This window comes from Coregonus clupeaformis, chromosome 17 (assembly GCF_020615455.1).
Source record: "Coregonus clupeaformis isolate EN_2021a chromosome 17, ASM2061545v1, whole genome shotgun sequence".
NCBI classification, from domain to species: Eukaryota; Metazoa; Chordata; class Actinopteri; order Salmoniformes; family Salmonidae; genus Coregonus; species Coregonus clupeaformis.
This window is the reverse complement of record NC_059208.1, coordinates 32675791-32691941: the sequence shown is the minus strand read 5'-3', so window position 1 is coordinate 32691941 and position 16151 is coordinate 32675791. Positions and strand designations below refer to the sequence as shown.

Sequence of the window (16151 nt, the reverse complement as noted above, 5' to 3'; positions counted from 1 at the left end):
TGTTTCATGGCCTGGCTTTTTCTGCTTGACACAGCTACAAGTTTTAGTCACATAGTGCTCAATGTCAGATTGCATATAAGGCCAGAAGAAGCGGTCACGTACTAGTGATACAGTGCGGTCAGTACCTTGGTGTCCCATGTTATTGTGCAACTCTTCCATCACTTTACCTTTGTACTGCTCTGGTAGAACTAACTGCTTGCGGGCTGTAGTGATTCTGTACAGAATACCATCACTGTCGATTGTCAATTTGTCCCATTCTCTGAATAGGCATTTTGTCTTTGGACTGAATTCCTTTTGCTCTTTAACTGGCGGTTTGGAACCAGACAGCTTGAAATCGAGCACAGGACGGATGACCGGATCAGACTCTTGTGCCTCTCTTATCCCCTCTTTTGGGATCGAGCTGATTGTTGCTGTAGTTGTCTCACCTTCAGCTGATACTGACATAGATGCAGCTGAAATTGACCAAGGCACAAAAGGCTCTTTCTGTACCTCTACTGCTTGTATAGTGGCGGCAATGGTGTCTGGTGGAAGCTCCTCAGAACACTCTCTCATCAGTGACTCTACATCCAGTGGCATCCTCGACAAAGCATCTGCATCACCGTTCTCTCTGCCTGGCCTGTACTTTATTGTAAAGTGGAAATCAGCCAATTCTGCAACCCACCTGGAAGTGGTTGCGTTCAGTTTTGCAGTAGACAGAATGTAGCTCAGCGGGTTGTTATCACTGTATACAGTGAAGGTCGGAGCATAGTACAAATAATCATGGAACTTATCAGTGATTGCCCATTTTAGAGCTAGAAATTCTAGCTTGCCAGAGTGGTAGTGATAGTTCTTCTCAGCTGCTGTTAAGGTTCGAGAGCCATAAGCAATGACCCTAAGCTTCCCATCTTGCTCTTGATAAAGAACTGCTCCCAAGCCTTGGTGTGACGCATCAGTGTGTACAACAAATGGCTGAGTGAAGTCAGGGAAACCTAAGACTGGTGGGTGAAGCAGACACTCAATCAGCTGTTCAAGTGCCTGTTGATGCTGGTCAGTCCACAGGATTGGCTTGTTTGAGGGCACCACATGACTTACTTTCTTTGTTTTTGCTTTCCGTGGGTGGTCAGGTAATTTCTCTGAATCTGCTTTCAGGAGGTCATACAGACAGCTGGCCCTCCTAGAAAAGTCTTTGATGTACTGTCTGTAGTAAGTGAGTAAACCAAGCATTTTTTCTGAGCTGGCCCACAGTCTGTGGTCTGATCTCTTTCAATGCTCTTACTGCTTCAAAATCGGCTGGGTCAACTTTGCTGCCGTCTGCAGACACTATTCTGCCCAAATAACGGACCTGGGGTTTAAAGAGATCACACTTACTTGGCTTGAGTTTGATGCCATACTCTCTGAGACGCTGCAAAACCTTTTGCACATCATTCACATGGCTGTCGAAAGTTTTACTGAAAACTAGCGTGTCGTCCAGATAAGGAATGCAGATGTTGTCCCGGAGCCCTTCCAAACATTCCTCCATACAACGCTGAAAAGCTGCAGGAGCGTTCATGAGGCCGAATGGCATACGTATCCACTCATAGAGTCCCCATGGGGTCACAAATGCTGTCAGTGATCTGCTTTCTTCAGAGATGAACCCTTGGTGATATGCTTTTCCCTGATCTAAAAGGGAGAACCAGGAATTACCACCTAAACTGTCCATGATGTCCTGGACCCGAGGGATGGGCTGGCGGTCGGGATGTGTCTTTCTGTTCAGGTCTCTGTAATCTATACACAACCGGAGGGTCCCGTCCCTTCTTCCTAACGCACACGACAGGTGAAGAATATGAAGAGTTTGACTTCCTAACCCAACCCTGGGCTATGAGGTCATGAAGGTAACCCTTCATCTCCTGATACAGTGGCCTGGGCACTGACATGTATGTGCGCTTGACTGGTTCAGAGTCCTTTAGAGAAATAGTCATTTTCAATCGTTCAATGCAGCCAATGTCATTGTCTGATCTGGAGAAGGAGTGACACTCTTCTCTAAGCATTTTCCTAACAACCTCTCTCTGTTCTTCGGTTAGGTGACTTAAACCTACTGGTGGATCCCACTGTTCAGTAGCAGTACATGGAGTTTGAACACTAGTGTGATTCACTGTGGCTGGGGTGACAGCTTTTTCAAAGACTTGGGCAGGTAACACAGTCATAATGGTTTGTACTGTACCGATTATGGTGCGTCCTAGCAGGGCAATGTCGTGGTCAGTGGGGTTAGAGACATCAAGCATGACAACTGGAAAAACACCTTTCTTAACTCTGACTAGTGTGTCAAAGAACTCAAGTTCATCTGGCCACTGCGGGTTCAGGTCTGGCTGGAAGAGCATTGTCATGTCATCTTTGAAAGGCTGGGAAGCTACCCGGCACTCAATCTGAATGCTACTGTGTTTTGGTACAGCAACCTTCTCTTTCTTGGTCTTCACTGCGTATTCATCTGTCTGTTCTGCGCTAACAGCCTGTATAAAAGCCCTCACCTTATTTCTTTTGAGGCTTGGGAAAGCTTTTTTCACTGTACTGTACCGTTTAGTCTTTTCGGTCATTGTCAGGATGTGCTCAATAACATTGAAACCTATGATGGGATGAGATAGGTGACAGCCTTTCATTACCAGCACTGGGATGATCAGTTCCTTCGTTTGGTCAGTTTCAGAGGCTAGCCGAAAAGTTGTTTCAATCCATCCCAGGTACGGCATTTCAGTCCCATTTGCTGCCGTCAATCTTAGATCATCAGGTGAGTCCAGAATTTCTGAAACATCCCTCAGCCTTGCGTTTGGGAGAGATTCCGCTTTCCATCGTTCATCAATGACCGATACCTGAGAGCCTGTGTCCCATAGAGCTTGGAGGTGGTGGCGATTCAGGTGACACTCAACAAGGCACTGTCTACCGACTAGCGAGGTGACCTTATGGGGGTGGCAACCTTGAGCTAGGGATGGTAAAGAGTGGGCATTTTCTTCTGTACAGGAAAGCTTTTCACAGGTAGAGTCAATTTTCAGGTGAGTGCATTTTTCCTTATGTTTAGTCCAATGTTGGTTTTGACATCCTTTGGAACAGTACAGTGTCTCTTTACATGATGAACATTGTTTCAGGTTCTCAAATGACTCTTCTCTGGCACAATTTGCACATTTCTGGGACTTTTTGGTAGCTATGGTTAACACTTGTCCCTCAGCGGTAACCCTTCCCCGTTTAAAGGGGCCTCTTTGGATGGTCTGACTCCCCGGATTTTACATCCAGCTTGAAAATGTTCTCCACTCCCACATCGGAAGCAGTGTGTGCAGCGTGCATCTGTTCTGGCCTGCTGGCAGACAAAACACCTCCTTGGAGCTTGAGCAGAGCGGTTGGTATACAGGTTAGGTGCATATTGATACTGCGCAGGGTCAGGTGCATGGGGCTGACTGTAGTTGCTGTAATACTGCTGCTGGGAAACAGGTGGCTGGGGTTCCCTATCTGGCCTCCTAACTGGAAGTGGGGCATGGGCATAAGGCGATGACTGAAACATAGGCTGCTGTAATGTCTCCTTAATCTGAGCAATCTCTGCACTGAGACCTTTTAGGGAAGCTACACCTGTCTTAAGTTCAGCTAACTCTGTTAACAGTTCTGCGGGTATCTTAGCTTTGGCTTCCTTCACAGGACACTTTGCAGATGGCGTATCTTCTAACTGGACTACACTTACAGTTGTAGCAGGCTGTGGGGCATTAAAACGCTTTTTGTTTCGTCTTTCTAACTCATTAGCACAAGCAATGTTAAGCTTCTCTAGCAAAACCTCATCTGATGTTTCGCTATCAAGCAGGAGAGGCTGCATGTCTATCCTGATACTGTCACTCTGGAGACCTGTAAGGACTGTGTGTAAACACATGCGCTGGACTAGGGCAGGGTCATACTAAGCCCTGATTCTGACTCCTGGGACGCAAATAGTACTTTCTGCCTCAAATCTAAGACGCGCATCAGGAAGCTTTGAGGGGTCTCCTTGCTATGCTGTGCTTCTGAAGCTAGCTGTTTGTAAAGCTCTGTTGCACTCTTCTCTTGGAAGTGGGAACGCAGGATGCATCTAAGTGTGGGAAGAGTTAGCTGGGGTTTACCTTCCAAGTAGCTGCGTAGCTGTGAGCCTGGAGAAATAGCCCTGATTACTGCGTCTACTATTTCTACCTCAGGATAGCCTCTGTTAAGTCCATTCTCAATCTGATGGGCAAGGCTGGAAAAAGTCAGTTTATCTTTCTGGCCCGGTTCACCTATCTGACCAGAAATTTTTAACTCTTTGCGCCAGTATGAGCCGGGCTGTGCACTGGGTGAGAGCTGCATGCTCCTCTGAAGATGGGCAGGGGGTTGGGGCTGGCGCAGAGAATCACTGGCTTGGTCTGCAGTACTCTGCTCAGTTCCCACCCCTTGTTGTGGGGTTACAGTTCTCAGTCCCTCTATTCTGTGATGTGTTCTGGCTGTTTCAATATCATGGTCAGTTTGCCCTGTCTTGCTATCTATGCCACTGATCATCTCTGTCATTTTGTCTTTAAGTAACAATAATTCCGACATGCCGCCATCTTCTAACTCTGCAACTTCCTCTCTTTCAAGGAACATCATAATGTGAGTCATCAGTGATATGCGGGATTTGTCTTGAACATCTCTTCTCTGTTCGCCTGATATGTCAAGGAAATCACATACGTCTAGTAACTTGTCTTTAGTCAGGGTGTGCAATTCTCCTACTACCTCTTCCTGTAGTTCTTCCAAGGCGGTTGTCATGTTGACAGGACAGGAGGAACCTTTACTGTGCAGGAGTTGACTCTGAATTAGGTGGTCCTTACTGTCTCTGATGGTCTCTCAACGGCCTCAGTTGACACGTACTTAACCCCCAACTTCCAGCTCCCCTCGAACAGCAACACTTTCCTCACTGCAGCCTGCCTGGGTTGTTATGTAGGGATTTAGCTGGCTCGGAATTCAGCGACCAGGATGTGGAAGCCGGACATCTGAGCAGCAATCTCAGCGGAGCCTCCAAAATGTTACACCCCTGAAAAAGGGGGAGAAATAATCACGAACGTGACGCAGTTATGTTTCCTCACTGACAAATTTAGTGTAATGATTTTACAAAAAATACCACATTTTACAGAACAACAGATCTACAGGAACCAGAGATTTGTAGGGTACAAAGCTTATTCAAGTCACAACAGCATAAACTGTAATTCACTAAAACATATACAAATGTTTCAATATAACTGTCAAACACAAAGTAGCTTTAGCTCAGTAACCCATAACTACATTTATCAACCATGTCAACAAAGTATTCGAAACACATTATACAAATAACCCCAAATATTATATTAACAACGCACATACTCATTCACAATTAGCATAAAATGGCAGCTACTCTCAGTACGAAAGCTATCGCTGCAACCAAGCAGATTACAGTCACACACGCACCTAATAACTCTCTTCAACTTAACTCTAACTTCCTCAAGATGTTACTAACACATACCTTAAACTCTCTTCACAGGTTAGCAAGTTATTACATTCAAATTAACTCGTTTCATATCAATAACGTACCTGAAAAAGGGGAGAAATAATCACGAACGTGACGCAGTTATGTTTCCTCACTGACAAATTTAGTGTAATGAGAAAAAGACCGCGATTCCCCCAGGAAGTTGGGTGGAGACCAGAGCAATCGATCTCAGGCTCATAGATTAAGAGCATTTAGTAGATCACAGATGAACACTTTTACCCTTAAATTAGGCACCACAAACTAAAGTAGTCAATATAACATTTACACATTCCTCTTACAATATTAACCCTTTGACTCTTGGACGGATTTTAAACACATTTATGCATTTTATCAATCTCTATGAAGTAGTACTGGATGCATTATCTTTTAACCTTAGATATTTTAAGATCCTTACATACCATGAACTTACTAATACTTTTTAGTGTATAACAGGCTATGAATATGTCCTTTAACCTGTCACATCTACAGCACTCAATTACTTAAACTTGTCGTCCTGCCGTTACCTTCCAAGAGGTCTGAAGAAACTGTATCGTGGCCAAGAAGAAATTCACCAGCTGCTGGACAAATTAGAGTAATCTATTTGTCCAGTTATTTGTTCAAAGAATGCCTGCAAAAAGACAGTCTTCAAACCAATCATAAAAGTGAATATGAATCCCCCCCCACCCAATAGCTTAGCTTCTTTAAAACATGAATACTAGTGAATACATGTTTTTTGATGTTTTACCATGACCACTCAAACCACAATTTGTCTTCTTTGTCATATTTTTGAAACTGTATGTTTGTATTATGATTTTATACTTCGTTCTCTTTACATGACTTCAATGCTCTAAGCTGATGTTTAATAAAATATGGTTTTATATACCTTGCTAAATACATCTCAAATTCCGTATTACTATTGAGAAAATGTGAATAACCTTGTGTACTTATTTGTGGACTGTGTGAATCAGGCCTTCATGGTCGAATTGCTGCAAAGAAACCACTACTAAAGGACACCAATAAGAAGAAGAGACCTGCTTGGGCCAAGAAACACGAGCAATGGACATTAGACCGGTGGAAATGTGTCCGTTGGTCTGGAGTCCAAATTGGAGATTTTTGGTTCAAACCGCCATGTCTTTTTGAGACGCGGTGTGGGTGAACGGATGATCTCTGCATGTGTTGTTCCCACCGTAAAGCATGGAGGAGGAGGTGTTATGGTGTGGGGGTGCTTTTTGCTGGTGACACTGATTTATTTAGAATTCAAGGCCCACTTAACCAGCATGGCTACCACAGCATTCTGCAGCGATACGCCATCCCATCTGGTTTGGGCTTAGTGGGACTATCATTTGTTTTTCAACAGGACAATGACCCAACACACGTCCAGGCTGTGTAAAGGCAATTTGACCAAGAAGGTGAGTGATGGAGTGCTGCATCAGATTACCTGGCCTCCACAATCCCCTGACCTCAACCAAATTGAGATGGTTTGGGAGGAGTCGGACCGCAGAGTGAAGGAAAAGCAGCCAACAAGTGCTCAGAATATGTGGGAACTCCTTCAAAACTGTTGGAAAAGCATTCCAGGTGAAGCTGGTTGAGAGAATGCCAAGAGTGTCCAAAGCTGTCATCAAGGCAAAGGGTGGCTATTTGAAGAATCGCAAATATAATTTATACTGCAGCACAAGCTCTCTCCTCAGTGATATATTTTTGAGTAGATGAGATCACATAGAGACACTTTCTGTCCTTGGAATTTGCCTCCGGCCTTAGTTGTTGTCATAGACTTTAGGATGGTCTTGGTTTGAAGAAGTAAAACTCTCCTTTCTTGACGATGATGAGTAAGCTAAGGCCAGTATCTGGGTCTCACACACCTCTCCACAAGATGCAGGTATGTGAGGTTCCCTTGTGTGTTGGGGTCAAAAAAGCCCTTGTTGTCAGGGTTATCGAGGATCTGGTTCGTCTCTTCATCAAAGTATCCTCTCTGGTGCGCCACCTGTACAGGCACTCTATGACTATACCCTGGATCAATGATTCCACCAGTTGCAATCTGTGCTACAACTAGGCAAATTCTGTGGTCCTTGACAATTAGTTCCTTTTTCAAGGCCTTGAACAAGGAAATAGTGTTTCCTGTATATTGATCTTTGTATCCAGTGACTGCCCTCTCTGCTGAAAGCAGATTGTTCTTCCACTCATTCCAACCACACCTTGAGCTGCTGCCTCTTTGACAGAGAGCTTCTTGTTCATCACTGGGTCAATGACAAATCCAATGGCAGCCTGAGCCTCGAGCAGTACAACAGAGGTTCCAGGAGTCAGAAGACCTTTGGATTTGGCATCGTAGATGCTGATGGTCTGTTTGGTGGACTGAACCTACACGCCTGCAATGCTGTTAGTTCCCTCCAAGTACTTGCGTACTGAGTCCATTTCACTCACTTGATTCACTGTGACTTTTCCTGTATTGAGATCTTCGTAGAGTTTCATGTCAATGATTTTGGATTCAAGCAGCTCTCCAGCTGTGACATCCTTCCTGATACCAATGAAAGCTTGTCTCTTTAGTTGTTGTGGTAATGGTTGTTTGCTCTGACTTAGTCTCATGTGGTGTGCATTTTGTCACTGAAGATGTTGTGGTTGTTGTGGTGGTAGTCTTTTGCTGAATGATTGTTAGTATAATCTCCATGAATCATTCAATAGTGATTGCTCCAGATTTATGCTGCTGCACAATCTCTCTCCTTCTCTCCTCAGTGATTTATTTTGAGTAGAGGAGATCCCATAGAGACGCCTTCTGTCCTTGGAATTTACCTACGACTTACAGTGGCTTGCGAAAGGATTCACCCCCCTTGCATTTTTCCTATTTTGTTGCCTTACAACCTGGAATTAAAATGGGGGTTTGTATCATTTGATTTACACAACATGCCTACCACTTTGAAGATGCAAAATATGTTTTATTGTGAAACAAACAAGAAGTAAGTCAAAAAAACTGAACTTGAGAGTCCATAACTATTCACTCCCCCAAAGTCAATACTTTGTAAAGCCACCTTTTGCAGCAATTACAGCTGTACGTCTCTTGGGGTATGTCTCTATAAGCTTGGCACATCTAGCCACTGGGATTTTTGCCCATTCTTCAAGGCAAAACTGCTCCAGCTCCGTCAAATTGGATGGGTTCCGCTGGCAGCAATATTTAAGTCATACCACAGATTCTCAATTGGATTGAGGTCTGGGCTTTGACAAGGCCATGCCAAGACATTTAAATGTTTCCCCTTAAACCACTCGAGTGTTGCTTTAGCAGTATGCTTAGGGTCATTGTCCTGCTGGAAGGTGAACCTCCATCCCTGTCTCAAATCTCTGGAAGACTGAAACAGGTTTCCCTCAAGAATTTCCCTGTATTTAGCGCCATCCATCATTCCTTCAATTCTGACCAGTTTCCCAGTCCCTGCCGATGAAAAACATCCCCACAGCATGACGCTGCCACCACCATGCTTTACTGTGGGGATGGTGTTCTCGGGGTGATGAGAGGTGTTGGGTTTGCGCCAGACATAGCGTTTTCCTTGATGGCCAAAAAGCTCAATTTTAGTCTCATCTGACCAGAGTACCCTCTTCTATATGTTTAGGAAGTCTCCTTATTTTGTTCTTTAAGCAATGGCTTTTTTCTTGCCACTCTTCCATAAAGCCCAGCTCTGTGGAGTGTATGGCTTAAAGTGGTCCTATGGACAGATACTCCAGTCTCCGCTGTGGAGCTTTGCAGCTCCTTCAGGGTTGTCTTTGGTCTCTTTGTTGCCTCTCTGATTAATGCTCTCCTTGCCTGGTCCGTGAGTTTTGGTGGGCGGCCCTCTCTTGGCAGGTTTGTTGTGGTGCCCCATGCATGGGATGTTCAAAGTTTCTGATATTTCTTTATAACTAAACCCTGATCTGTACTTCTCCACAACTTTGTACCTGACCGGTTTGGAGAGCTCCTTGGTCTTCATGGTGCCGCTTGCTTGGTGGTGCTCCTTGCTTAGTGGTGTTGCAGACTCTGGGGCCTTTCAGAACAGGTGTATATACACTGAGATCATGAGACAGATCATGTGACACTTAGATTGCACACGTGGACTATATTTAACTAATTATGTGACTTCTGAAGGTAACTGGTTGCACCAGATCTTATTTATGGGCTTCATAGCAAAGGGGGTGAATACATATGCACGCACCACTTTTCTGTTATTATTTTTGTATAATTTTTTGAAAGACGTTTTTTTCATTTCACTTCACCAATTTGGACTATTTTGTGTATGTCCATTACATGAAATCCAAATAAAAATCAATTTAAATTACAGGTTGTAATGCAACAAAATAGGAAAAACGCCAAGGGGGATGAATACTTTTGCAAGGCACTGTAGTTGTTGTCGAAGACTTTAAGAGGGTCTTGGTTTGCTCATCAATGAACAAGTAAAACTCTCCTTTCTTGACGATGACGTGTAAGCTAAGGCCAGTATCTGGGTCTCTCACACAGCTCTCCACAAGCTGCAGGTAGGTGAGGTTATCTTGTGTGTTGGGGTCAAAAAAGCCATTAGGGTCATCGAGGATCTGGTTAATTTCCTCATCAAAGTATCCTCTCTGGTACGCCACCTCTACAGGCACTCTGCTGAAAGCAGTTTGTTCTTCCACTCGTTTCCAACCACACCTTGAGCTGCTGCCTCTTCTACAGAGAGCTTCTTGTTCTTCACTGGGTCAATGACAAATCCAGTTCCAGGAGTCAGTATATCTTTGGTTTTGGCCTCAAATGCACATTATCTTTTTGGGGGACTCAATTCTTACTCCTGCAATGCAGTTTGTCGCCCCAAGGTACTTTTGAATAGATTCCATTTTACCAACAGTCTCTTCAGTAACTTCTCCATGGATAATCTGAGTGAAGAGTTCCTTTGAGATGATTCTTGACTCATACAACTCACTTGCTGGAACCTGCTTCCTCAGTCCTTTGAACTTTCTTTGTTTTGATGTCACTTCCTGTATTATTATGATGACTATTTCTATTATCTCTTCCATTGTCAATGATCTTGTCTTGTATTGCTTCAAGAGCTGCTCTCTCTTTAGTTTTGAAATATTTTCAGAGAGTAACACATCCCAGAGTGACACTTGTTTGCCTTCAAATTGACCTGCATTGATGACCACAGTTTTGTCTTTGAATGCCTGCTCTGTTTCTTCATCTGTATGAAACTCACTTCCACCTTCTCCATGTAGCGATAGAAGTAAAAGTCCTGTCTGAGAATCCTTTTTACACTTCTCTCTTAGCTGAAGGTATGTTAGGTTTTCCTTGGTGCTGGGGTCAAAGAATCCTTTCGTGCCATCATTTGGATTGGACATTATTTCATTTGTTTCTTCATCAAGGTAGCCTTTTATCTTGGCAACATGAACAGGTATCCTGTGGCTGTGGACTGGGTCAATTATTCCCCCTGTTGCAATTTGTGCTTCTAGCAGACGCATCCCATGGCCTTTCTCGATCAGATCTTTTTTCATGGCTTCAAATAAAGATATTGTGGCGTCTGTGTATGGATCTACATATCCAGTGACTGCTCGTTCAGCTGAAAGTAGTTTTTCATGTATTTCTAGTCCAATTAGTCGTTCTCTTGCAGCCTCATCAACAGATAGATATTTGTTCTTGGTTGGATCGATGAGAAACCCTGTTGCAGCCTGAGCCTTAAGCAGTACCAGTGCAATACAAGGTGTTAGCAAATCTTGCATATTTGCCTCATAAATGCTAATTACTTTTTTGGATGGAAGAATCCAGTGCCAGCAACACTTCCTGTACCCCTTATGTATTGCTCACAGATTCCAGTTCGGCCACTTGTTCAAGAGTTACTTTTCCTTCCTCCAAACTCTTGAAGGTACTGGCTTCAATTATTCTTGATTCCAATAGTTGTTTTGCAGAGACCGGCTTTCTCAGACCTATTGTTGTTTTCAGAGTTAAATTTTTCTCCAGTTTTGTAATGGTGAAAATTACCAAAGTGATGATTACTTGTATGGTTATCGTCTTTGTTCTGTATTTATCAAGGAACTGGAGTCTCTGATCATCAGTAAAGTATCCAGAGTGAATCAAATCCCAAAGAGATACTTTCTTTCCTGAATAACACCCCACTGAAATGCTAACAGATGTATTTTCAAACTCCTGTTTCATCTCAGCATCTGAGTACATTTTCTCAGGTTTCTCCTGTGTTTTAGCTTTGTCCATCAGTTGCAGAAGAAACAGACCCGTCTCTGGGTCCTTTATGCACTGCTCCATCATTTCCATGTTAGTCAAGTTTGCTTGTGTCCTTGGGTCAAAGAATCCATTGGTGTCATCACTAAGATTTGTCAGGTTGTGATTAAGCTCTGCATGAAAGTATCCCTCTCTGTATGCAACTTCAAGGGGCAAATGAAGACACCTCAATGGGTCGATGATGCCACCTGTTGTAATCTGAGCTTCAAGTAAATGAATGCCATGCTGCTGCAGGATCAGATCTTTTTTCATGGCTTGGAAGAGTGAGATCTTTTTATCAGCGCAGGGGTCTTTGTAGCCTTCTCTGCTGATAAGAGATTTTTGTACAGTTCTGGGCCAATTACCTTCTGTTTCAGAGCCTGGTCCACAGTCAGTTTCTGGTTCTGAAGAGGGTCAATGATGAAGCCTGTGGCAGCTTGTGCTTCCAGAAACGAGAGGGCAGTACCAGGAGTCAGGATGCCCTTTTTCTTGGCCTCATAGATGCTCAGTTTTTGATTAAAGGGTTGGAGTATCTCCCCGGCTACATAGCTGTTTCCTCTCAGATACAGTGCCTTGCAAAAGTATTCTTCCCCGTTGGCATTTTTCCTATTTTGTTGCATTACAGCCTGTAATTTAAATGGATTTTTTATTTGGATTTCATGTAATGGACATACACAAAATAGTCCAAATTGGTGAAGTGAAATGAAAAAAATAACTTGTTTCAAAAAATTCTACAAAATAAATAACGGAAAAGTGGTGCGTGCATATGTATTCACCCCCTTTGCTTTGAAGCCCCTAAAGAAGATCTGGTGCAACCAATTACCCTCAGAAGTCACATAATTAGTTAAATAAAGTCCACCTGTGTGCAATCTAAGTGTCACATGATCAGTCACATGTGTGTATATATACACCTGTTCTGAAAGGCCCCAGAGTCTGCAACACCACAGATCAAGGGGCACCACCAAGCAAGCGGCACCATGAAAACCAAGGAGCTCTCCAAACAGGTCAGGGACAAAGTTGTGGAAAAGTACAGATCAGGGTTGGGTTATAAAAAAATATCAGAAACTATGAACATCCCACGGAGCACCATTAAATCCATTATTAAAAAATGGAAAGAATATGGCACCACAACAAACCTGCCAAGAGAGGGCCGCCCACCAAAATTCACAGACCAGGCAAGGAGGGCATTAATCAGAGAGGCAACAAAGAGACCAAAGATAACCCTGAAGGAGCTGCAAAGCTCCACAGCGGAGATTGGAGTATATGTCCATAGGACCACGTTAAGCCATACACTTCTCAGAGCTGGGCTTTATGGAAGAGTGGCCAGAAAAAAGCCATTGCTTAAAGAAAAAAATTGTCAAACATGTTTTGTGTTCGCCAAAAGCCATGTGGGAGACTCCCCAAACATATGGAAGAAGGTACTCTGGTCAGATGAGACTAAAATTGAGCTTTTTGTCCATCAAGAAAAACGCCTTGTCTGGCGCAAACCCAACACCTCTCATCACCCCGAGAACACCATCCCCACAGTGAAGCATGGTGGTGGCAGCATCATGCTGTGGAGATGTTTTTCATTGGCAGGGACCTGGAAACTGGTCAGAATTAAAGGAATGATGGATGGCGCTTTCAGTCTTCCAGAGATTTGAGACTGGGACAGAGGTTCACCTTCCAGCAGGACAATGACCCTAAGCATACTGCTAAAGCAACACTCGAGTGGTTTAAGGGGAAACATTTAAATGTCTTGGAATGGCCTAGTCAAAGCCCAAACCTCAATCCAATTGACAATTTGTTGTATGACTTAAAGATTGCTGTACACCAGCGGAACCCATCCAACTTGAAGGAGCTGGAGCAGTTTTGCCTTGAAGAATGGGCAAAAATCCCAGTGGCTAGATGTGCCAAGTTTATAGAGACATACCCCAAGAGACTTGCAGCTGTAATTGCTGCAAAAAGTGTCTCTACAAAGTATTGACTTTGGGGGGGTGAATAGTTATGCACGCTCAAGTTTTCAGTTTTTTTGTCTTATTTCTTGTTTCACCCCCAAAAATATTTTGCATCTTCAAAGTGGTAGGCATGTTGTGTAAATCAAATGATACAAACCCCCCAAAAAATCAATTTTAATTCCAGGTTGTAAGGCAACAAAATAGGAAAAATGCCAAGGGGGGTGAACACTTTCGCAAGCCATTGTAGGTTCTAACAGTGTCTATCTTCATTATATCCTTGCTCGTCAGTTTCCCTTCAATCAGACTTTTGTATGTATTTTCTTCCACTGTTTCCAACCTCAAAAGGTCCACAACAGAAACATTCCCCCTCAGACCCTCAAAGTTCAGACCAGCTTGCCACTTTATCTCCTTGCTTTCAATGATTTCCAGGATAATTACAATAATTTCCTCAATTGTGATCATCCTTGACTTGTACAGTTTTAATAACTCCTGCCTTTTGTCCTCACACAAATATTCAGAGTTGATGAGATCCCAGAGTGTTACATGCTTGCAGCCGAACCTGCCATACATAACAGTGGCTTGCTGGCTAAGATAACTTCATATACCGGTAACATTATTTGATAAGTGGTTAGATGGCGTTATCTATTTCCCAAACTTTGGTTTACTTTAATTTAGCTGTAAGCTAAAGCTCTCTCTCGCTCTCCTCCAACACTACTCACTCTGCCCCTACTCAGATGGTAATGCGCCGTCGCAACCTTCGCTCTCTCTCTCCCGCTACTCTCTCCTCTTCCATCCTATCATCTCTTCCCTCTGCTCAATCCTTCTCCCTCCAATCTCCTGATTCTGCCTCCTCAACCCTCCTCTCCTCCCTTTCTGCATCCTTTGACTCTCTATGTCCCCTATCCTCCCGGCCGGCTCGGTCCTACCCTCCAGCTCCGTGGCTTGATGACTCATTGCGAGCTCACAGAACAGGGCTCCGGGCAGCCGAGCGGAAATGGAGGAAAACTAGACTCCCTGCGGACCTGGCATCTTTTCACTCCCTCCTCTACATTTTCTTCATCTGTTTCTGCTGCTAAGGCCACTTTCTACCACTCTAAATTCCAAGCATCTGCCTCCAACCCTAGGAAGCTCTTTGCCACCTTCTCCTCCCTGCTGAATCCCCCCCTCCTCCCTCTCTGTGGATGACTTTGTCAACCATTTTGAAAAGAAGGTTGGCGACATCTGATCCTCGTTTGTTAAAGTCAAATGACACTGCTGGTCCTGCTCACACTGCCCTACCCTATGCTTTGACTTCTTTCTCCCCTCTCTCTCCAGATAAAATCTTGCGACTTGTGACGGCCGGCCGCCCAACAACCTGCCCGCTTGACCCTATCCCCTCCTCTCTTCTCCAGACCATCTCCGGTGACCTTCTCCCTTACCTCACCTCGCTGATCAACTCATCCTTGACCGCTGGCTATGTCCCTTCCGTCTTCAAGAGAGCGAGAGTTGCACCGCTTCTCAAAAAAAACACTCGATCCCTCTGATGTCAACAACTACAGACCAGTATCCCTTCTTTCTTTTCTCTCCAAAACTCTTGAGCGTGCCGTCTTTAGCCAACTCTCTTGCTATCTCTCTCAGAATGACCTTCTTGATCCAAACCAGTCAGGTTTCAAGACTGGTCATTCAACTGAGACTGCTCTTCTCTGTGTCACGGAGGCTCTCCGCACTGCTAAAGCTAACTCTCTCTCCTCTGCTCTTGTCCTTCTAGACCTGTCTGCTGCCTTTGATACTGTGAACCATCAGATCCTCCTCTCCACCCTCTCCGAGCTGGGCATCTCCGGCGCGGCTCACTCTTGGATTGCGTCCTACCTGACCGGTCGCTCCTACCAAGTGGCGTGGCGAGAAGCTGTCTCTGCACCACATGCTCTCACTGGTGTCCCCCAGGGCTCAGTTCTAGGCCCTCTCCTATTCTCGCTATACACCAAGTCACTTGGGTCTGTCATATCCTCACATGGCCTCTCCTATCATTGCTACGCAGACGACACACAACTAATCTTCTCCTTTCCCCCTTCTGATAAACAGGTGGCGAATCGCATCTCTGCATGTCTGGCAGACATATCAGTGTGGATGACGGATCACCACCTCAAGCTGAACCTTGGCAAGACGGAGCTGCTCTTCCTCCCGGGGAAGGACTGCCCGTTCCATGATCTCGCCATCACGGTTGACAACTCCGTTGTGTCCTCCTCCCAGAGTGCGAAGAGCCTTGGCGTGACCCTGGACAACACCCTGTCGTTCTCCGCTAACATCAAGGCGGTGACCCGATCCTGTAGGTTCATGCTCTACAACAATCGGAGAGTACGACCCTGCCTTACACAGGAAGCGGCACAGGTCCTAATCCAGGCACTTGTCATCTCCCGTCTGGATTACTGCAACTCGCTGTTGGCTGGGCTCCCTGCCTGTGCCATTAAACCCCTACAACTCATCCAGAATGCCGCAGCCCGTCTGGTGTTCAACCTTCCCAAGTTCTCTCACGTCACCCCGCTCCTCCGCACACTCCACTGGCTTCCAGTTG

The 16151-nt window shown here is 44.7% G+C and overlaps 1 protein-coding gene across 3 annotated transcripts in view; it reads left to right on the top strand.

Annotated features, from left to right (window-relative positions):
• The window catches only part of fbxl6 (F-box and leucine-rich repeat protein 6), a 37340-nt gene extending 30988 nt beyond the window's left edge, over positions 1–6352 (top strand). For all 3 annotated transcript variants that reach the window (XM_045226281.1, XM_045226282.1, XM_045226280.1), the window contains one exon: positions 5953–6352. In XM_045226281.1, the coding sequence (XP_045082216.1) occupies positions 5953–6066 (114 nt within the window). In that variant the 3' untranslated portion in view covers positions 6067–6352. The remainder of the gene's footprint in view (positions 1–5952) is intronic.
• The last annotated feature ends 9799 nt before the right edge of the window (positions 6353–16151 follow it).